Source organism: Canis aureus, chromosome 8 (genome assembly GCF_053574225.1).
Source record: "Canis aureus isolate CA01 chromosome 8, VMU_Caureus_v.1.0, whole genome shotgun sequence".
NCBI lineage: Eukaryota > Metazoa > Chordata > Mammalia > Carnivora > Canidae > Canis > Canis aureus.
This window is the reverse complement of record NC_135618.1, coordinates 20128009-20152001: the sequence shown is the minus strand read 5'-3', so window position 1 is coordinate 20152001 and position 23993 is coordinate 20128009. Positions and strand designations below refer to the sequence as shown.

General features: G+C 34.6%; 1 protein-coding gene across 16 annotated transcripts in view; it reads left to right on the top strand.

The window, feature by feature from the left end:
- HFM1 (helicase for meiosis 1) overlaps positions 1–23993 on the top strand; it is a 139904-nt gene that overhangs the window by 42485 nt on the left and 73426 nt on the right. For 14 of the 16 annotated variants that reach the window (XR_013384335.1, XR_013384334.1, XR_013384333.1 and 11 more), the window contains 8 exons: positions 1287–1596; positions 10293–10558; positions 10935–10982; positions 19002–19072; positions 19716–19848; positions 20498–20649; positions 21223–21300; positions 21520–21675. Coding sequence is in view for 13 of the 16 variants with exons in the window: in XM_077905386.1 (XP_077761512.1) it covers positions 1287–1596; positions 10293–10558; positions 10935–10982; positions 19002–19072; positions 19716–19848; positions 20498–20649; positions 21223–21300; positions 21520–21675 (1214 nt within the window). In the remaining 3 variants the exon portion in view is untranslated. Of the gene's footprint in view, positions 1–1286; positions 1597–10292; positions 10559–10934; positions 10983–19001; positions 19073–19715; positions 19849–20497; positions 20650–21222; positions 21301–21519; positions 21676–23993 lie in introns of those variants that run through there. The other 2 variants (XM_077905395.1, XM_077905396.1) reach the window with 2 other exon arrangements.

Below are 23993 nucleotides of genomic sequence, written 5' to 3'. Positions count from 1 at the left end.
TTTTCCTTTCTATACATATATACACATATATATGCATATTAAATGTATACAGTACACTATCACACACATGTTCTATTGTATGAATTTGTTTCCTCTTACTATTAAAATTGTTGGTCCCATTTAGTTTTTGTCTTGCCTTTTACTAAAGGTAGGATCCTCTCTGGCTTAGGAAAACCACGTTCCTGAAAAAAACAGGATGTGGAATATTATATATAGTTTGGTACCATTTTTATAAAGTTAAAGACAAGCAAGCATATTCAAACAATATATGTGATCTTATGTGGTATTACTATTTTTTAAATATTTTATTTATTTGTTCATGAGAAACACAGAGAGAGAGAGAGAGAGACAGAGAGACAGAGAGACAGAGAGAGAGGCAGAGACACAGGCAGAGGGAGAAGCAGGCTCCATGCAGGGAGCCTGACGTGGAACGTGATCCCCGGTCTCCAGGATCACACCCTGGGCTGAAGACGGCGCTAAACCGCTGACCCACCCAGGCTGCCCTTATGTGGTATTATTGATAACATTTTGATTTTTAAATTTGGTGGTAGTTCATTTATGTATATCTTAAGCTTTGTAATTTGTATATATTATATACATGAAAATATACATTATTTATATCCCTATACATACCAAATAATATATAGGTTACACAAGCTATATATACCATACACATAGATGATAAAGCAAATTTAAGCCCTAATAAGGCCTCCAGATTCCTCCCAACCTTTCAAAGATGCTTGTAAAGTCTCTGTAAAGAAACTTTAAACATTTTGCCACCCTGATGAAATCATACCTTTATCTTGATTTTAGAAGCAGTATTACAAAATTAAAAGCATTGTATCATGTATTTTAATACTTAAATTCAGTAACATTTTGTATGATTGGTCATTGTATTTCTGTGTGTAGATTGGCTATATAAATTTTCAGATCCTCATAATTGTATAATTATATGTCATTTTTAGTAGATAAAATACTTAAAGGTATAATTATGGTTATTTCTGAGGGTCAGAAATTAAACCTATTTTATAATGTAGGTTTTACATAAATTTCAAATTTCAATAATCCTTGATTGAGTGCCCTTCAGTGATATGTCCAGTAGCAGTACCAATCATCTGTAGTTCAAAACCATATGTGATATTACAGATTCTCTTGTTATTGTATGAATAACTTTCATGTTTACCTCGTCAATTGTTTTGAAAATTTTTATTAAATTTTTTCATGGTCATTTTGAAAGTTTATTTTCGTGGAGAACATATATTAATTAATATATTCCATTTTTGTAGGTCAGGAAGAAAGGCCAAAAATGTTACCATCAAATTTAAAGATGACTAATGAAAACACAAATTATATTTCACCAACACAAAAATTCCAATTTGCCTTTTCCTCAAATAAATGTGAAACAGGTGATCTGAATTTAACAGAAGCAGGTAACCATGACTTACCACGTGTTCCTGGGAAGCTGACCTATGGTTCTCAGAAATACAAAAATCACATTGGCACCGAGATAGCACCTGAGAAAAATGTTTCAGGTAATACAAAATTAGTAAATTTTGCAGAAGATAAAGGAGAGAGCACATCAGCCTTCCGAAAAAGGTAATTAATTAAATGAAACACCGAAGACTCAGTAATAAAGGTGGATATTTATGATATGTCCAAATGTATGAAGTATAATAGAATCTAAATGAGAAAAACAGCAACAACAAATAGGGTTTACTATATACCAGATGCTTTGTTAACTCTGGGATTCTAGTCATAGGTTCTTGCCTTTAGAGAGCTACAACTTAATGGAGGAAAGACGGTAAATAATGAAAAATAATTGATTAAATACTTAATACTACAATAATTATTTTGATGAGGTATATGATTATAACAAAGGTTCTTAAACTTTTTATTGTTGGGACCCTTTACACTTAAAAATTATTGAGGATTCCCAACAGTTTTTGTGTATGTGGTTATGTCTATCGATATTTAACTATATTAGAAATCAAAATTGAAAAAATTTAAAAGGTAAATGATGCTTTAGTAATAATTAGAAAATTGTTTTGATACTATGAACTCTTTGAAAAGGTCTCAACCATTCTTTGAGAATTGCTGTTACAGCTCTGAAGCATCAGGGAAGGCTTTCCTGAAGAAATAGTATTTAAACTTAGCCTTAAGGAAGAATAGGATTAAACTAAGGGCAAATAAAAGAGAATATTCCAGGCAGAAGGAATAGTATGTGCAAAAGATATAAGGTAGCACAGAACTTGACCTATTCTTAGAAAATTTCCTTTTGGGTAAAATCAGAATTCAGAGAGGTAAGGTTTAGAGGGAGCAAGTCATTCAGAGTCACATAGCCTGTGATAAACTTTGTGCTTTTTCTTAAGGCATTGTTTCTTCAACTGTGGCCTGTGAACCCACTCTATCAGAATCACCTGGAGTGCTTGTTAGAAATTTGGATTCCTGGGTCCTACCTTAGGCCTGTTGAATTACAGTCTAGCTGAAGGTGGGGAAGGGACCCAGGAATTATCAACAGTTTTTCTGCATGATTGTTATGCACACTAAAGTTTGAAAGCAAGTGTTTTAAGGTCCTGCATTTTAACCAGAAGAATAAAATTAGTTTTTTTTTTTAAATTTAAAGTCCACTTTGGCATTAGTATGATGAATCAGAAGGGAACTAGAATCTGTTGTGAAAGGTTACTTTAAGAAGGTTTATTTATTTTATTTTATTTTATTTTATTTTATTTATTTTATTTTATTTTATTTTATTTTATTTTATTTTATTTTATTTTATTTTATTTTATTTTATTTTATTTTATTTTATTTTATTATTATTTTTTTTTATTAATCTAGGTGAGAGAGAATGGGAGCCTGATGTTGACTGTAGTAGCAAGGATGAGAGAGTTCAGAGTGATTTAGGAGACAGAATCCCATAGGACCTAAATGATTATTAGATACGACCCCTGACTCCCAAGTTATCTGACTTGAGCCAGAACAGTGAAGGATGGTAGTGCCCTTTCATAATATAGAAAACTATTAAAGAAGAACAGATTTTGGGGATGGTGATGAGTACAGATTTGGACATGTTGAGTTTGAGTATCTATAAATTGTCCAAATAGAGAATTCGATGCATGGGTTTAAAGATTCAGAAGAGCTCTAGTTGATAGGTTTTGTTTTCTCTGTGACATAAGAAATGAGATCATTTGTGGAGTTGGAGGGAAAAAGTGGGAGTATTGAGCATGTATGAGAAGAGTGGAGGAGATTATGGAAAATGGGAAAGCAATCCAGTTAGAATAATGGTAGGATTGTTGGGCACTCTGAAGAGCCCAGTTGCTGTTGATGTCTATGAATTTTTTTTTATAACATCTCTATTAAGATATAACTTGGGGCACGTGGGTGGCTCAGATAGTTAAGCATCTAACTCTTGGTTTTGGCTCTGGTCATGATCTCAGGGTTGTGAGATAGAGCCCTGCATGGGGCTGCTTGCACAGCAGGGAGTCCACTTGAGATTCTCTCCCTCTCCCTCCCCACTCTGTTCTTCCCCCTGCTCATACTCTCAAACAAATAAAATCTTAAAGAGATATAACTCACGTGAAAATTCACTCTTCTGAAGTATACAGTTCATTGGTTTTTAGAATATTCAGTGAGTTGGATAATCATCACTACTATCTAATTTTAAAACATTTTCATCCCCCTCAAAGAAACTGTATTCATTATTGATCACTCCCCTTTCCAACTCCTCATTCTCCTCCTCCTCCCCAGCCCCTGGCAACCACTAATCTTTCTGTTTTTATGCATTTATGTATTCTAGACTTTCATGTAAGTAGAATTATCCAATGTCTGGCCTTTCGTGTCTGGCTTCTTTCACTTAGCATAATGTTTTCAAGGTTTATCCATATTATGTCATGTATCAATACTTCATTCTTTTTATGGTCAAATAATATTCCATTGAGTGGACAATACAACATTTTGTTTATCCATCTATCAATTCTTGGGCATCTGGATTGCTTTTACTTTTTGGCTGTTACTAATAATGTTGCTCTGAACATTCATGTACAAGTTTTTGTATGAATTTATTTTTTAAATTCTTTTGGATTTATACCTAGAACTGAAATTGCTGGGTCATATGGTAACTATATACTTAGCTTTTTTGAGAAACTGCTAAATTATTTTCCAAAGTAACTGCATCAATTCACAGCCCTACAAACAACATGTGAGGGTTTCAATTTCTCTACATCCTTGTCAGCAGTTGTTATGGTTTGTTTTTATTTTATTTTATTTTATTTTATTTATTTATTTATTTATTTATTTATTTATTTATTTATTTATTTTTATTTATGATAGTCACAGAGAGAGAGAGAGAGAGAGGCAGAGACACAGGCAGAGGGAGAAGCAGGCTCCATGCACCGGGAGCCTGATGTGGGATTCGATCCCAGGTCTCCAGGATCGCATCCTGGGCCAAAGGCAGGCGCCAAACCGCTGTTTGGGATCCCTGTTTTTTTTTAATGTAGCCATTCCACTGGGTATGAAGTGACATCTCATTGATTAGCATTTCCCTAATGACTTATGGTATTGGGCATCTTTTCATGTGATTATTGGTTATTTGTGTATGATTACCTTTGTAGTAATGTCTATTCAGATTCTTTGTCTGCTTTTTAAGTTGGGTTTTCTGTCTTTTTATTGTTGAGGTGTAAGAGTTCTTTATATATTCTGGATAAAATTCTTTTATCAGTTGTATGATTTGGTAATATTTTTCCTATTCTTTGTGTTGGTTTTCTTTCACTTTTTTGATAATACCCTTAGCACTCTAAAAGTTTTAAATTTTGATGAGTCCAACTTATCTAATTTTTCTTTTGTTGCTTGGGCTTTTGGTGTCATATCCAAGAAACCATTGCTTAATCCAAGATTGTATAAAGATTTACTACTACATTTTCTTTTAAGATTTTTATAGTTTTAGCTCTTACATTTAAGTCTGTAATCTTTTATTTATTTACTTTTAAGATTTTATTTTTTCATGAGGGAGAGAGAGGCAGAGACACAGACAGAGGAGAAGCAGGCTCTATGCAGGAAGCCTGATGTGGGACTTGATCCCAGGACTCCAGGATCATGCCCTGGGCCAAAGGCAGGCACCAAACCACTGAGCCACCCAGGGATCCCCCATATAATCTATTTTTTAAAAAGACTTTTTATATTGATTTATTTTAGAGAGAGAGAGAGAACATGAGCAGGGGGGAGGAGCAGAGGGAGAGGTATAAGCAGACTCAGTGCTGAACACAGAGCCTGACATGGGGCTTGATCCCAGGAGTATGAGATCATGACTTGAGCTGAAATCAAGTCAGATGCTCAACTTACTGAGCTACTCAGGTCTATTTTAGAGCTTACTGAGCCCCTAGGTCTATTTTGAGTTAATTTTCAATGTGGTGCAAGGTAGAAATCCAGCTTCATATTTTTTGCATGTAGATATTCTGTTGTTCTTGCACCATTTGTTGAAAAAACTATTCTTACCCCATTGAATGTCATAGCACCTTAACTGAAAATCAGTTGACTGCAAATATAGGGTATAGGGGAAGGTTTCTGACCCCAATCAATTCTCTGCATCTCTGATACTGATGGGAGTCCAACAATTCAATTCTGTATTCATACTACCTCCCGGAATTAGCATCACATCTTACAGGCTAAGGGCTCAATTCCATAAGACTGCCCCACTTCAGATGTCATCCACAGACAGGGTTCCAGGCTACCCAAATTTCTGCCTTGCAGAATACAAATTTAGGGGTTTCCATAACCCCCACATTAGGTTTAATAATTTTCTAGAATGACTTATATAACTGAGGAAAACACTATACTTATGTTTACCAAATCATTATAAAGGATACAATCCAAGAACAGCCAAATGGGAGAGATGCATAGAGCAAGGTATGGAGAAGGAGGGTGTGTAGAGCTTCAATGCCTCTTCAAGTATATCACCTTATGAGCACCTTAGTGTGTTTACAACCTTAAAAAAAAAAAAAAGATTTATTTATTTTAAGGAGAGAGCTCATGAGTGTACATGTGGGCTAGAGGGCGAGAAGTAGACTCCACACTGAGTGAGGCTGTATAAAGGTTTACTACTACGTTTTCTTCTAAGATTTTTGTAGTTTTAGTCCTTACATTTATTTTTTTAAAGCTTGTATTTATTTTAGAGAGAAAGCAGGAGCAGGGGAAAGAGCAGAGGAAGAGGCACAAGCAGACTGCACTGAGCGTGGAGCTCAACTAGGGCTGGATCCCACAACCCTGACATTATGACCTGAGTCGAAATCAAGAGTTAGATGCTCTACTGCCTGAGCCATCCAGGAACCTCTGTTTACTACCTTTGATGCTCTCTGAACCTCCCATCATTTAGGAGTTTTTCCTTTATGGTAGTTTCCTTAGGTAGGCACGATTGATTAAATCATTGGCCATTGGTGAGTGATTGAACCCAATCTCCATTCCTCTTTCTTCCTTGGATGTCACAGATAAGGCTAAAAGTTTAACCTTTTCTAATTAGGGTTTATTTTTTTCTGGCAATTAACCCCCATCCTGAAGCTATGCAGGGGTCCTACAGGAGTAATTTCACTAGCATAAACTCGAGTATGGTTGAAAGGAGTTTGTCATGAATAACAAAAGATGCTTTTTATCACTTCTATCACATGAAATTCCAAGGGTTTTAGGAACTCCGTGCCAGGAACTAGAACAAGACCAAATGTATGTTTCCTATTATGCCAGTGAGGAAACTATCTACTAAATAAAGGTTTATTTCTGGACTCTCAATTCTATTCCATTGACTGATATGTCTTTCCTTATGCTTTACATTAGGACCTATCCCACAATGTCTTGATTGCTGCTATAGCTTTTGTTGTGAAGTTTCAAATTGGAATGTGTGAATCCTCCAATTTTGTTCCTTTTTTCAAGATTTTCTTGGCTTTTCTGGGTTATTTGCATTTTCGTATGAATGTTACAATAAACTGGTCAATTTCTGCAAAGGAGCCAGCTGGGATTTTGATGGGGAACATGTTGATTCTGTAGATCAACTTGAGCTTTACCATCTTAATAACATTAAGTCTCCTGGTTTGTGAACATGGAATATCATTACATTTGTTTAAATTTTCTTTAATTTCTTTCAGTAATGTGAGATTTTCAGTGGACAAGTCATACTTATTTTGTTAAGTTTATTCCTAAATACTTTATTCTTTTTGATGCTCTTATAAATGGACTTAATTTTTTTTTCAGATTGTACATTGCAAGTGTATAGACATCAATAATTGATTTTGGTATATTGATCTTATATCTGTAGTCTTGCTGCTGCTGCTGACTCTCAATTTTAATGTTCAGAGTGTTGAATCATCTACCAAGCTGCTTTTTCCAGTAGTATTCCCCTGCCTATCTGCAATTATTTTAAAGATTTTTTAATTTATTTTTTATGAGAGGGAGAGAGCACAAGCAGGGGGAGCTGTAGAGGGAGAGGGAGAAACAGGCTCCCCCCCCCCCCTCAGCAGGGAGCCTGATGCAATGCAGGGCTTGATACCTGGACACCAGGATAATGACCTGAGCAGAAGGTAGATGCTCAACTGACAGCCACCCAGGCACCCTGCAGTTATTTTAAAAAGTAGATAGATTCATCTAGGATTTGAGGTTTTGCAAGATAAGTATGTTAAAAGGATAAAAGAGAATTGGAATTTAAAATATTAGTAAAAGAGTGGTAAAAAAGATAGGCCATGGAATCTAAGTCCATTAAAGGTAGATGAGAAAAGAGAAGGGAAGATAGTTTGGGAGAAAATAAAGAGTTTCATTACAATAAATTTGCTTTTTGACCTCATTGATACCTTGTGCAAACAAGCTAAAAAGATAAGAGGCTGTGGTCAGAGAATGATAGAATGATTGATTTGAGAGGAGGAGCAGTTCTGGATAATGACAGTATTTAAGATCAGAGAATAACAGGTGAATGAGATTGTTTGAAGGAGAAAGCCACTGGAGATGAGTGCCTAAGAAATGGAGAGGAGAGGATTTTGAATGTTTCATCTAGGTGAATTTTTTTTTCAACTCTGTGAATATTGAAGTAACATAGATGGTGACAGAATTTGGAAGTGAGAGGAAAAGATTGTAGAGTGTCCAGACGTTGATATATGATATATGCCATGGGCTACAAGATGCTATAACTAGTTAGCACAAATACTTTTAGAGAATGGAAGAATAATGATGTAGATTTGGGATGGAGAAGGCACAGAGTCTCATCCCTCAAGTGCACTTGGATATGGAAAAAATGAGCAGTTTCTACTTCAGTTTTTTAAGAAGCAAGAGTTATTTTTAGGGCGATGCAATATTTTTGTTAAGACCAGGAAGAAACTGTAACAATCAGTGAAGAAGTTGAGGACATAGGGGAGTTACTGGAGTGGGAGTTCCAGAGGAACTAGGAAGAATCTGAGGTCCAGAGAATTTAGGTAACTAGCACATGGATGATGTCCTTATAGGTCACAAAACTTATTTCAAATTCTAAAGTCACACAGCTAGAAAGTAGAAGAGCTCTGGATTTAAACCCAGGTTTGACTGTTTCCGAAGTCCATGCTTTTAACTGATATGACAGCTTATAGCAAGGAGTCATCCTGTGGCATAAGTTGTTTTTCTTGTCCTCAATACCATTTTTTTTCTCAATACCATTTTGTAATCAAATTCTACTATATTATCCAAAACTAACCATCTGCTTTTGATTTTTCAATCTTCAAAGATAGAACTGCTGGCATTGGAGGATGCAGCCCTACAGTTTGTTCTGAAGTGTATTTCTCATTCTATAGTGTTTTTAAAGATTCCTTCTTTCTTATATGGAAACATGTTGTTAAAATTGATAGTAAAAATTATTCAGAAAGTCTTTTGTATTTGCACAATACTTGTTTGGATGTCATTTCTTATAGAATTCTGTAAGACTAGTATCTTCTGTCATGTCCTACTTATTTTGTAAGTAATATTTTGTAATACAACAAGTATTGTATTAGGAGCTCTTTTTAAAAAAATTTTATTTTTTGAGATAGAGAGAAAGCCCATATGTGCACAAGAGGGGGTGGAAAAGGGCAGAGAGAGGGAGAGAGAATCTTTTTTTTTTTTTTTAAGATTTTATTTATTTATTCATGAGCGACACAGATAGAGAGAAAGGCAGAGACACAGGCAGAGGGAGAAGCAGGCTCCATGCAGGGAGCCCGATGTGGGACTCAATCCCGGGACTCCAGGATCAGGCCTTGGGCCAAAGGCAGGTGCCAAACCGCTGAGCCACCCAGGGATCCCGGAGAGAGAGATTCTTTTTTTTTTTTTTTTTTTTTTTTATTTATTTATGATAGCCACAGAGAGAGAGAGAGAGAGAGGCGCAGAGACACAGGCAGAGGGAGAAGCAGGCTCCATGCACCGGGAGCCCGACGTGGGATTCGATCCCGGGTCTCCAGGATCGCGCCCTGGGCCAAAGGCAGGCGCCAAACCGCTGCGCCACCCAGGGATCCCAGATTCTTAACCAAGCTCCATACCCTAAGTGGGACTTGATCCCAGAAGCCTGAGATCATGACCTGAGCTAAAATCAAGAGTTGGATGCTTAATCCACTGGGCCACCCAGGCACCCCTGTATTAGGAACTTTAATGGTCACTTCCTTAGGGCTTTGGTGAATAAATAAGTTTGATGGGTTGTCTTTTGATCAGTTGAATATAATAAATTGCAATCTTAAAGATGGCCCATGTTTTGCAAAGAAAATACTTCTTTGCAAAGTATTCTTCTTGATGCCTATACTTAGTATTATTTATATTAAAATGATTAGTGGATAATGTTTGGGAAGTTGATGCTGTTACTGACAAGAAGCCACAATACCTGTCTACATGGGCCTCTCCACATGGTTGCCTGTGTATTCTTATGATGTAGTGGCTAGTTCTTCCGAATGTGAATGATCCAAGAGAGTATGCAAAAGTGTCAGTATCTTTTGTGACCTTCCCTTGGTAGTCACGCACTTGTACTTCTGCAATACTCTGTTAGTCATGTGATTCTGACCTGACATGAAGTCCTAATTTGAAAAGGGTCTGAATAGCAGGAGACAGATATCCTTGGAGCTGTCTCAGGGGTTCTTCTGTAAGGGATTTGAATTTCTGAAAAGTGACATAATTCAGTGGTAAATTTAGCAAGTTATATTTTAGGAGAAAGATTACATTTTATGTTTGAATAAACCATAATTTATGGGGCATTTTTAAAGGGGCCAATAGTTTTTCCCATTTCTAAGCAGCTGTTACAAGTACAAACATGTTTTGTTTTGTTTTTTGTTTTGCAGATTATTTAAAATATCTGACAATATACATGAGGGTGTTTATTCTAATGACAGTACAAACTTGGAGTCTTCTGTTGGCTCAGTGAAAATTGTCCCAACAGAAATGAACAAAGGGGAATCATGGAAATGTAGCAATAGTAAGCAGAAACATCAATATTCAGACATTAATATGTTTACAGCAAGCAATGCTGTTTCAGCTTCTGAAATCAGAGAAGACATATTCAAAGGACCAACTTTTTCAGTTGCATCCCAACCTCATGAAGTTCAAGGTAATTCCTTGCTTTTTCAGTTGGTTTTATAATGGTACAAACTGGTCTGTATTTTTCAGCATTAAGGAAGAATAAAAAGATAATAAATTTGAGTAGGTTATCTGTGTAAAATTTCTGCATTTCTTGATCATATTGCATTTTACAACTATGATCTAGGGTGCCTGATCTAGGGTCAGTTGGTAGAGCAGGGTCATGAGTTCAAGCTCTGTGTTGGGTGTGGGGCCTACTTAAAAAAAATACAAAATGAAATAACTATGATCTAAAATTTAACTGTGCTCTTAATAAAAAAGTTATACTAGTTTTATTAAACCAGTTTGCATGGGAGAGATTAAAAAATATATTGTATTGTTGTATAATTTTGTTGAATTTTTTTTAGGGGTAACAGAAAATGATTTAGATTCTTTGAAGGCTGTCACAGAAATCCGTATCCTTTAAATTATTTTACTACAGCAGCTTTATGTTTGAAATAAAAATCTGTAAGCATATTATTCCATTGTGTCTTTTTTTTTTTTTTTTTTTGGTTGACAAAGAAAAAGAAGGAAAAGTGAATCTTTTGAATCACGTAAGAGATCCAGTGTGTGTGATTGTCAGTGCTATTCAATGTGTGGTCTGCAGACTGGTGCCAGTTTGTGAATTGCTTGTTACCAGTTTGTGATAAGATAAGTACAGAAATAAGATTTGAATTATTGACTGAATTCTGAGCATATTTACTTACAAACAGATACAGATAATTTCTTACACTTTGGTTAAGGATAGCATATTTGGATAAACATGGCTAGTGGAAATAAATGAGAATGGGACATTCTGTGGATTGGGAAATTTTTTTTAAGATTTTTATTTATTCATTAGAGACATATATATATATATATATATATATATAGAGAGAGAGAGAGAGAGAGAGAGAGGCACAGACAGAGGCAGAGGGAGAAGCAGGCTCCATGCAAGGAAGCCTGACGTGGGACTCGATCCCAGGTTTCCAGGATCACACCCTGGGCTGAGGATGGTGCTAAACCGCTGAGCCACCCGGGATGCCCGGATTGGGAATATTTTTACAAATCTAGGAATTTTTAAAAGAAATTTGCAGTTTATACCTATAATCTGATTTACATGTCTGGGCATTCCAATATAAATATTTTGAGTTTTTATGTGTGTTTTGGAGGTAACATCCTCTTTGCTTTTTTGATGCCCTGTGTATGTCTATAACATAGTGTACTTACTGTTTTTTATTATAATCCAGCAGCTATGACTATTATGTGACCATTTCCCTGTGACCTATGAACTCCTTGAAGGGAAAGGCCACTCCTTATTTATCTTCCTATCTCTGAAGACACTGAAAGGCAGGTAAAGGAATCTGTTCTGGCAAAAGAGTAGCCATGAGTCAAGCTGGGGGTAAAATAGTGTGGAATATGTTAGAAAGAACCAGCATCCCAGTTTGGCTGAAATAAGAGCTATGATTACAGGGGTAGTAGGAAATAATGTTTGATGATCCTAAGATTGATATCTTAGGATCAGGCTATTTAATGCCATGGATTCCAAAGTCTGGAGGTTTTTTTAATTTATTAAGCAATGAGGAGAAATCATGCAGTATTTTTGAGCAGATCCAAGTTATATCATCAAAACCATGCTTTAGGAATGTGGAATTAATGACTCAAAGCTGGGGAAAGCTCTAGGCTCCATAAAAGTTATTGTCTAGTTGGCAAAACAGAAAATAAATTCCAGATATTGGGTAGCTGAGCTGGAGGAATCTAGGGAAGAGTGATTCTAATCCTGTGTACTCAGGGGACTGAGATAATTCTGAGGTATGGTTAGAAGATATTTGCCTGACCAATCATGAAAATTTGCCTCCAGTGCAGATAACTGAACTAAGAATGGAAGGAGAGAACAATAAAGGGCAATAGATGATGATATCATAACTTCAGATATAGTCAGCTTTTAGTGCTTCTCTTCAGCATGGTGTCTCAATTTTGCTGTATTTTCTTCTCTCTGGTGATCTAAATACAGTTGGAACATAGGAAATAGGTTAGCCTTAACCAGTTAAAAGTTAGTTTCATTACCTGTATGATGAGAAAGGCTTCTTATCCCTTACTGGAACTTGCCGTAATATGACAGTAACTTTTGAAGAGTTTTAAATATTTTCATGCTATATTAGCACAGCTGAAATGGTTCTATTGTTTAGGTCTCTGTTATTTAAGACTATTGCCTACTCTTGTGTGCATTGATTTATTGTCCAAAATGTTCATTTGCTGTCAAACTCACAGAGCTGCTGCTCTTTATTATTTCTAAGTCTGTATTTAAAGTGGAAGACTAGGAGTGCCTGGGTGGCTCAATTGGTTAAGCATCTTTTTGGGTCATGATCTTAGGTCCTGAGGTCTAGTCGTCACTTAGGACTCCCTGCTCAGCGGGGAGTCTGCTTCTCCCTCTGCCCCTCCCTGTTGCTTGTGCTCTCTCTCAAATAAAAAAATAAAAATTTAAAAAAGAAGTAAATAAAGTGGAAGATTAAATACTTTTCATGATAATTTGAGAGTTTTGGAATTACTTGGACACAACATATATTCTGATTCTTTTATGGTATTTTACTATATTTGAATCCTCAGGATACTAGAAGCTTGGTCAGTTTGATTTTGCTATAGTAGTCTTGTCATTTTCAATTCTACAGACATTTTCCTACCTGTTATAACATATAATTGCAGTGACACTGCTGAGAGTTTGTTGAATGAAAGGAAAAACTTGATATCAAGTGTTTATAGTGATGATAAATGATGTTAGTAGTTGAGTTTTCTCATGAGCTGGAAAACTAATTCTACATGTACCCTGAATCAAAGATTCATTTTTGTGAATGTAAATTGATGTGGAACTACCTAATGAGACAAAAACCAGCATGATGGCTCACTTGTGGGCTTGTTACAAATAAATATTTTATAGGAAGAGACATATTTTGAAGGAAAAATGAGATTCTTTCAAAAGCTTGATGGATTGACAAACTCAAAATTACACTTTTGTTTTGGCACAAATATTCTGATACTCTGTACAACTGAAAGTAAAATGAAGATTTGTATATAATCTACTTGATTTAATAAATGCAAACATATTAATTGAGTGCTTACTGTGTGCTAGGCACTGTTCTAGGTACTTGGGATATGTCAGTTAAGGAAACAATGAATCCTTGCCCTTGAGGAGTTAACATTCTTGGGTTAGGTGTGGGGAAGAAGATAGATCTGAACAATTGTAACAGTGTATAAATAAGTCATATAGTATGTTAGAAGGCAATGAATAATATGGAAAATAAAAAAAGTGGAGCAGAAGTAAGGGATATTAAATTGGGGATGCTATAATTGGGGGCTCAGGTTTAGAATTAAGTAGAGTAATTTGGGTAGGTCTTCTTGAAAAGAGATGTAAGCAATTGAAGGAAGTGAAGGAAATGAGGGAAGCAGTCTAGGCAGAGGGAAGGCTGTACAGCAGGAACATGGCCAGTGTTTTTGAAGAACAGAAAAGAGGCCGATATAGCTAGAGGAGATTAGTCAGAGGCAAGATTAGTAGGACCTGAGGTCAGAATCACAAAAATGTAGGGGGAGAGGCAAGATCATGTAGGTCCTTGTAGCCATATGCTTTGAGACAAAGCAGGGAATCGTTCTCATTTAATTTTTTAACAAGATCACTTACTACAGACCATCAGTCTTTGTATATGTTCATACAAATGTAATTGCTTAAACAATTATGTATTTGAATTCTCAGATATATTGTTTTATGTTTCCTAATAGAATAAAATAACTTCCATTGTAAGAACTCATCTTCTTCTTTACAGCTTCCCATAGCTTTCCAAATCCAGTAATGTATTTTGTATATAGTGTTTAATAACTGTGGTTGATAATTGTGACTCAGACTAAGAAGAATACCATGTAAGTACAAATATTTCCTGAACTGACAATGGACTCTCAGCTTGGAGAGGGGACAATTTATTCTTCATATATATTAGTATTTTTGAGCTTTCTTAAAGAGGAAGGACAGTTTAAGGTCTTATAGAGCCAATATGCTGATAATTGCAATTAAATCCACCACTTAGTACAACTAAATTATTGAAAACAAAGCATTTCAGGATTAGGTGACCAGAAACACAGATCAGCTAATGAAACAGTTAAAATGTGAAATTTGGAACTTTAAAGAAGATATTAAATCAAATGGCCTACTCAACACGAATAAAAAAACACCACTCTTCCAAAGATAAATTATACACTTAGTTTTGAAATACTGGCACATATGCAAGTTTCTACATCTTTTCTGTCAGATTTATTTATTTATTTTAAACATTTTATTTATTTATTCATGAGAGACAGACGAGAGAGAGAGAGAGAGAGAGAGAGACGCAGAGACACAGGTAGAGGGAGAAGCAGGCTCCATGCAGGGAGCCCGACGTGGGACTCGATCCCAGGTCTCCAGGATTACGCTCCGGGCAGGCTCCAATGCAGGGGAACCCAATGTGGAACTTGATCCTAGGACTTCAGGATCATGCCCTGGGCCAAAGGCAGGCACTAAAACACTGAGCCACCCAGGGATCTACTCCATCAGATTTAATTGTCAAATTATAACCCTGTATAAACCTTGTTTCCACATTGGGATTTTACAAATTTTTTCAGAATATGGAGTGTTACTGGGGACTGTGATAATTTCTGTTAATTTCTCTCCCCTCCTGGCTTAATTGAGGTATAATTAACAAATAAAATTTGAATGTACTATATCAGATGTACAACATGATAATTTGACGTACATATGCATTGTAATAAGTTGCCACCATTAAGTTAGTTTCCACTCTCCATCACCTCTCTTTCTCTTTCTGACTAATTGATTTTGCATAATGCCCTTCAGGTTCATCCAATTTGTCAAAAAAAAAAAAAAAAGAAAGAAAGAAAAGAAAACAAAGGCAGAATTCCCTTCCATTTTTAAGGCAGAATAATATTTCAGTGTGTGTGTGTGTGTGTGTGTGTGTGTGTGTATTTCACATTTCCTTTATCCATTTGTCTCTTGACAGGCACTTAAGATTGTTTCCATACCTTGGTTATTGTGAATAATGCTTCAGTGAAACAAAGGATTACAGTTATTTGATATACTGATTTTGTTTCCTATGAGTATGTATCCTAGGAGCACCTGGATGGCTCAGCCCATTTAGTAACTGACTCCTTATCTCAGCTCAGATCTTGATCTCAGGGTTGTGAATTCAAGCCCCACATTGAATATGTACCCAGAAGTGTAATTGCTAGATCATAACCTCCAGCTGTTTTCCATAATGGCTGTACCCCTTTACATTCCTACCAACAGTGTCTAAGGGTTCCCTTTTCACCACATCCTCACCATATTTATCTTTTTTTTTTTGATAAATTCATATCCTACCAGATGTGAGGTAATATCTCATTGTGGTTTTAATTTGCATTTCTCAGATGATTAGTAACATTGAGCATCTTTTCATGTACTATAGGCCATTTGTGTTTTCTTTGGAAAAATGTCTATTCAGGTTCTTTGCCCATTTTTAAATTGGATTATTTTGGACCACATATCTAGAGCCCCAACCTTTAAAGCTCCCACCCAGGGGATAAACCCCCCAAACACCCAACTCCATAAGCCAACAGGACTTGGATTTATGAGACCCAAAGGACTATAGCAAACAAACAGTTATTACATGGGCACAGGAACAACCCCTCTTCCTCTGCAGGTATACATTGAGGCTCAATGCAGAGGGAGCAGCATGCCCAGACATGTAAATCAGATTATAGGTATAAACTGCAAATTACTTTTCAAAAAATACTAGATTTGTAAAAATATTCCCAATCCACAGAGTGTCTGATAATTGGATTATTTGGGGGGTTTTTTGGTTATTGAGTTGTATGAGTTCCTTGGATATTTTGGATATTAAAGTGTGATGCCTCTGGATTTGTTGTTCTTAAGATTGCTTTGGCTATTTGGGGTCTTCTGTAGCTCCATATGAATTTTAGGATTGTTTTTCATATTTCTCTGAAAAATGCAGTTGGAATTTTGATAAGGATTACATTGAATCTGTAAATTTCTTTGGCAGTTTACAATTTAGCGGTATCGATTCTTGAATCCTTAAACATGGAATATCTTTCCATTTTTTTGTGTCTTCAATTTCTTTTGTCAGTGTCTTATAGTTATTGGTTAAATTTACTTGTTAGCATTTTATTTTTAATGCTACATTGGATGGTTAACTTTATTCCTTGGTATTTTATTTTTTGATGCTATTGTAAATGAGATGGTTTTCTTCATTTCTTTTTCTGGTATTTTGTTGTTAGTGTATGGAAATACAGCTGATTTTTGTATATTAATTTTGTGTCCTGCAACTTTACTGAATTTGCGTATTAGTTCTAACAGTTTTTTGGTGAAGTATTAGGATTTTCTATATATAATATGTTGTCTGTGGATAGAGACTTTTCTTTCTTCTTTTTCAGTTTGGGTACCTTTTATATCTCTTTCTAGCCTAATTGCTGTGGTTAGGATTTCCACTAATAGTTGAATAAAAGTGGTGAAAGTGGACATACTTGTTCCTAATCTTAGACAGAAATGTTCAGCTTTTTGCCATTGAATATGATGTAAGCTATGAACTTGTCATATATGGCCTTTATTATATTGAGGTACATTCCTTTTTAACCCAGTTTCTGGACAGTTTTTATCATGAAAAGATACTATATTTGTCAAATGCTTTTTCTGCATGTATTGAGATGATCATATGGTTTTTATCTTTAACCTTTTTTTAAAATAAGCTCTATGCCCATTGTGGGGCTTGAACTCATGACCTTAATATCAGGAGTCACATGCTCTACTGACTGAGCAAGCCAGGCACCCCTAATCTTTAACTTTTTAACGTGAGAGTATCATGTTGATTGATTTGTGGATGTTGAACCATCTTTATATTCCAGAAATAAATTCCATTTGATTATGAGTGTATGACTGTTATAATGTACTATTGAGTTTAGTTTGCTAATATTTTGTAGAGCATTTTTGTGTCTGTGTTCATTAGTGATACTGGCCTGTAATCTTCTTTTCTTGTAGTATTCTTATCTGGCTTTGGTATCAGTATAAAATAAATCCCTTAAGTCATCTTCATTTTTTTTTTAATTCTTTTTTCATTTTGTTCCTTTGACTGGATTAAGTCCATTGCCCTATCTTTAAGTTCAGTGGTCCTTTCTTCTGTTTGATTTGTCTGATGTTGAATCCCTCTATTGAGTTTTTCAGTTCATTTATTATAGTCATTCACTCTATGATTTCTGTTTGGTACATTTTTATAACTTGTATGACTTTGTTGAAATTCTTACTTTGTTTATGCATTGCTTTCCTGACCTTAAGGAGCATCTTTATGCATTATTTAAAAATGTTTGGTAAATTAAATCACTTACCTCTATTTCATTTAGTTTGGTTTCTGGAGATTTATCCTGTTTTTTGTTTGAAACATATTCCCATTTCTTAATTTTTTTTAACCCTCTGTTCTGGTTCCAGACATTAGATAAAACATCCACCTCCCCCAGGCTTGACAGACTGGTCTTGTATAGGAGATGAGCCTCATCAGTTAACCTAGCCCAAGATCCTAGTTTTCTTTAAAACCTTTCTGACTGCCTAACTCACTGTCTTAGTTCTTAGTTGCTTCTAATAGTTGTGCCAAAACTTATCAATGTCCAAAAGGAGAGGATTGTAATCAGCACCTAGGTGCAGGCTGATTAGAAGCCAGAACCTGAGATAGCAGCTGAGAAAGTATGAAGTGAAATCCTTTCCAGGTAGAAACTGGAGATGAACATTTTTTGCTGTTCCCTCTGCATTGAGCCTGAATATATACCTGCAGAGGTAGAGGGGTTGTTCCTGTGCCCATGTAAGAACAGTTTGTTTGCTATAGTCCTTTGGGTCTCATAAATGCAAGCCCTGTTGGCTTATGGAGTTGGGTGTTTGGGGGGTTTATCCCCCGGGTGGGAGCTTTAAAGGTTGGGGCTCTAGACATGTGGTCCAAAATCTTTGCTCCTCAGGGAGAAGCTGGGAGTTGGGAGTTCCTTCTTAATTGTATGATGCTGTGCCAAGGATGGGATTTAGGGTTACAGTTGTCTCAGTCTTTCTTACCCATTTCATTGGGAGTATTTTCATTTACCCAATGTGTAGGAGTCAGTGAATTTCTGGATTTTTCTCAGAATTGCTCCTTGTATAGTTGTATTTTTGGTGCATCTGTGGGAGGAGGGAAAGTTCAGGAGCTTCTTATATTGCCACATTGGTCCGTCTCTCTATTAATTCCTTTCTTATGTTAAAACAGCAAGTATTAAAGCCTCATCATTAAACATTGTCACAGTTAATATTAATTAATTGAATTTTTGAATTAAAAGTAATCAAAAATACATAAATTAATTAAAAGTAACCAATTCTTAAAATTGTGAAATATTTGACTCCTTAATGCTATTCTAAGCTGCAAAATTTAGAAGTATTTTCAAAGAATTCCCATATTTCAACTATATACAGTCCAAAGCTTTTGATGATGTAAGTATTTTAATATGATTTTTACTTATCTGCCTCTTCTAATTTGATTGTGTGTTCTCTAAGGGTAAGGACTAGATCACATTCATCTTTCTGTTTCCAATGCCACGTGCAGTGACTGGTACATTGTATGAACTCAAAAAATGTTTGCTAAATGAAATCATGTGTCTTTCATAGGTGGGCTTGTTTATATTTATTAGATTTATAAAATTTCTTTCAAAGCTAAATAAATTATTTTCTTCTAGCCTAACAATTTACTTTCACAAGTAAAGCAAAATGGTAAATTATTATTAGTATTTTTTTTTTTGAGGGTTGTGGATCCAAGCAAGGTTAGAATTTTAATAAGTTTAAAGGTAAAAATAATTTGAATTCTTCTTCCGGAGTCTTTCTTACATATTTTCTATGAGAAAATTGAGAGTGTGAATAAAAAATGCTATATATTCCATGATTGATTAAATTTTATTTAAAAAGTTTTTTTTTTTAATTTTTTAGCTTCTTTACACAGATAGGAATTTTGTGAATTCTTCTTCCGGAGTCTTTCTTACATATTTTCTATGAGAATATTGAGAGTGTGAATGAAAAATGCTATATATTCCATGATTGATTAAATTTTATTTAAAAAGTTTTTTTTTTTTTTATTTTTTAGCTTCTTTACACAGATAGGAATTTTGTGATTTGTGCTCCAACTGGTTCTGGGAAAACTGTGGTGTTTGAACTAGCTATAACAAGATTGTTAATGGAAGTACCATTGCCATGGTCAAACATAAAAATTGTTTATAGTAAGTATTTATATATTGTAAGAGTAATTAATTACAGTAATGCAAAAACATTGAGACAAAGTAAGAAATTCGAATTCGAGCCATAGGAATTAATATTTGGTTCTCCATACATTTTTAATGAAGATCACATTTGCTTTTGTCTGTTATATTAAATTCAAAACACATTTTCCCTGAGTTGTAAATAAAAACTAGTATTTGAATTGAGAATTTGACTTTTACATGTTTATTTTTTAAAGGACAACAAGAAAAATAAATTCAAACATTTTGTAATTCTAAAAAATTTTCATGGGAACCTCTCCTCTCTTTTCTTAGGTATATATATATTTTAAATTTTTCATCAAAGTAGTTTATATACATGGTTGAAAGATATATTATCACGAAAAGGCTTATAATGAAGACCAGTAATCTGCTTTACATCTCTGTGCTTTTAGTTATAATACCCTGAACAGTTACTTCTTTTTCTATTTTTAGTTCAGTCTGGTGATTATATTTGTATCTCTAAGTAATATGCTTATATTAACTCTTTCAATTTATAAATATTAGGCAGTTCCTAGATGTATAGTTTTATCGTAATTTTATTAACCAGTGTTTGTGAAAGTAATTTTAAAGTTGTACTGACATTCAAAATAAATATCTTCTATTGCTATAGTGGCACCAATAAAAGCCCTGTGTAGTCAGCGTTTCGATGATTGGAAAGAAAAATTTGGACCAATAGGATTGAATTGTAAAGAACTCACTGGAGATACAGTAATGGATGACCTATTTGAGATCCAACATGCCCATATTATTATGACAACTCCCGTAGGTGTTATTTATACTCTATTATTTCCTTCGTTCATTAGAAAATATCTTTCTCTTCACGAAGAATAAAAGTTAAAAGAAAATACAAAGTAGAAGAATGTATTTGTGATGTAAAAAACAAACATGAAAAATCTAGTGTTGAGGTTATATAAAGAGTATTTACTAATCAGTAAATAAAAGACAAATTACCAAATGGGAAACAGGCAAAAGACATGAACAGGCAATTCGTTATTGAGGATAATTTGTAATCATACTTTTTGCTTGTACTCTTTTATCCAAGTTTTAATGTATTACAGAGGGAGGACCTTCGTAGGACTTAAAAAAGGTAATTAGACTATAATTTTGTATATTTTTGGTTAAACTTAAAAATAAATAGGGGTTTTGTTTTTGAAGCACTTGTAAGACTATCAGAATCCTTTAAAATGTTTTTAATCTTTAAATCTTTTTCAGGATACTTTTAAGACATGAATTAAAATATTGCCTATTGTTTATATCATGTTAAAATTTTTATTGATATCTTAATATTTATTATAATTTCCTACCATGTTAAACCAGTTGTATTTTTTTCTTTAGGAAAAATGGGATAGCATGACTAGGAAATGGAGAGACAACTCTTTGGTCCAGCTGGTTAGACTCTTTCTCATTGATGAGGTAGTGAACACATTACTTATTTCCAGAGATAAACGTAAAATAGTGATTAGAATGGATGGAAAGAAATGACCTTTTCAACCAAACTGTGTCTTTGTTTTATCCCTTTAAGTGGAAAGGCTTATTTTCTTAAAGAATAATGTTAATATTATTATGGATTTTAATTGATTAAATCGTTTTTAATTTTTATAGCCAATCATTTTTTCTTGATTTCTTTCTTAGGTACATGTTGTAAAAGATGAAAATCGGGGACCAACTCTTGAAGTTGTAGTCAGCAGAATGAAAACTGTACAGTCTTTATCTCCTCCTTCAGAAAATAGTACAGTTATTCCAATGAGATTTGTAGCTGTGTCTGCAACGATTCCAAATGCTGAGGATGTAAGTTAGAATTTTAGTCTACCAGATTTTTTTATGACTGGTGAAATATTTTGTCATTTAATCCTAGAGGAAAGTGAGGATTTTTTTTTTCCTGTAAATCCTATAACCAATTTAATAGGAAAGTATGTTGTAGAAAGTTCTGGTTAGATCTCATAGGTGTGGCAGTATTAGGTCTTAATATTTGGTTGATTTGGTTTAATGAAACGTTTTTGGTACAAGTGTGTTGTTTACTAGTATCTAAAAGTCTTGGCTTTTATGGGTTTCAGATACCTCATAATAACGTGACTAATAATTTGTTATGGTTGTTTTAATCATCTGACTCTAGCTGTATATCAAAGTATGGTGGAAAATGAAAATAATTGCTTAAGTGATTACCACTCACCTTTCCATATTCTATGTGACGTGTTATGGTAAGCACTAATGATAGGTACAAAAGTGAAAATAGTTGTATTCAGTATTATACTTGCTATAATAAATATGTGTCTTAATTTTTTTCTTCATTATTTGGGTAAACTTCTTAAAAAATAATACAGTTTCATTGTTTCTCACTCCTATTCACTTCTCAGCCTGGTATGACGTTTTTCTCCTACTACTTAGAAATTTGACAAATAGTTCCCATATTGTCTAATCCAATGGAAAATTATGCCTTTATCTTTAATTTGGCAAAAGTAATCATTCATTTATAGTTCTTAAGTTGACAGCTTGTTTTGTTCATATTCAAGACTATACTTGATCTCTATACTCAAAAAACTATAAGTATTTTGAGTATATATGATCAACAGAAACCTAGTGTTTATCTTTCCAGACGTATTGGTGAAATCATATTATGCATGCTCTTTATGACTTGCATGTCACCTACAGACATTTCCATGTCCTTAGATACTCTTCTTTAGTACAACTTTTGTGGGTTTATTATGATTTATTTATCTAATGCTTTAATGATGAAAGATTGTTTCCATTTTTGCTATTGTAAATGATGCTAAAGTTAATAATATCTTTGAAAACATCATGATAGGGGCATCTGGGTGATTCAGTTGGTTAAGCGTCTGCTTTGGGCTCAGGTCATGATCCCAGAGTCTCGGGATTGACCCCTGCATTGGGCTCCCTGCTCAGCGGGGAGTCTGCTTCTCTTTCTACCTCTCACCCTGCTCTCATGCCCTCTTTCTCTCTAAAATAAATAAATAAAAATTAAAAAAAAATCATGATTATTTCTCTAGGATGAACTTCTAGAGTGAAATAACTGAGTCAAAGGATATGTAAAACTCTAAGGACACAGTGGTTTTAATAAATGGTATAGTCATTTATACTTCCATCCTCAGCCATTTCTCTGTATTCTAACACTGGGTTTATAACAAATTATTGTTATTATTACATTTAAATAGTTGTTGGGGTGCCTCAGCTGGCTCAGTCAGGTAAGCATCTGCCTTTGGCTCGGGTCATGATCCTGGGGTCCTGGAATCCAGCCCTGCATCATGCTCCCTGCTCAGTGGGGAGTCTGCTTCTCCCTCTGCTCCTCTCCCCACTCCTTCTCTCTCTCTCTCCCTCTCATAAATAAGTAAAATTTTTTGAAACAAATAGTTGTCAAATTTCTTGTTTAAAATACACTTTATTTTAAAATTTGTACTGCTTTGATTTTTACTGAGGGGAGTATTTTTAATATATTAATCAACATTTTTGCACCTTGCCAGGTCACGTTCTTTACCCTTTTTTTCACATTGGGATAATAAACTTTTCTTATTGATTTGTAAGCAGTCATTAAATATCAATATTCTGTAATTCTTGAAATTCTTTTCCCATTTTTGATAATAACTACATCTGTGAATGCTACTTTCCTGTCTCTTTATACAAATCCTCTTCCTCAATTTTCTCCTAAATGAAGGTTTTCACTCTTAGCCTTTTGCTCCTTTCAGATTAAATTCTTGTGTGATCTTATTTGCATACATGATAGCCTTGAAAATATTTTAATATTTCCATCCCCTGCAACTATAAACTCATTAATCCATCTTCCTGTCAAAGCAATGGTCAGTTGCAGAGCAGGGCATGAAGCCTGATTACTAACCAGGTTATGAGATGATAAGAATTGCTCGTCATAGCTTCAGAAATTAACAAGTGGCTCCAGCACTGAGTCTGAATTATGCTTTCGACACTCCCATCTCTCAAGATTTATTTGCCCTTTGTTTAAAAATTTTGTCAACCCTTGCCAGTCTAAGCCAACCATAACTTTGTTACTGTTTGGCTATTATTTAGCACAATTCAAAAGATGTGTCATGCATATTTAAGTCATAGTTATGAAAAATAGGAAGGTTATAATGATAATG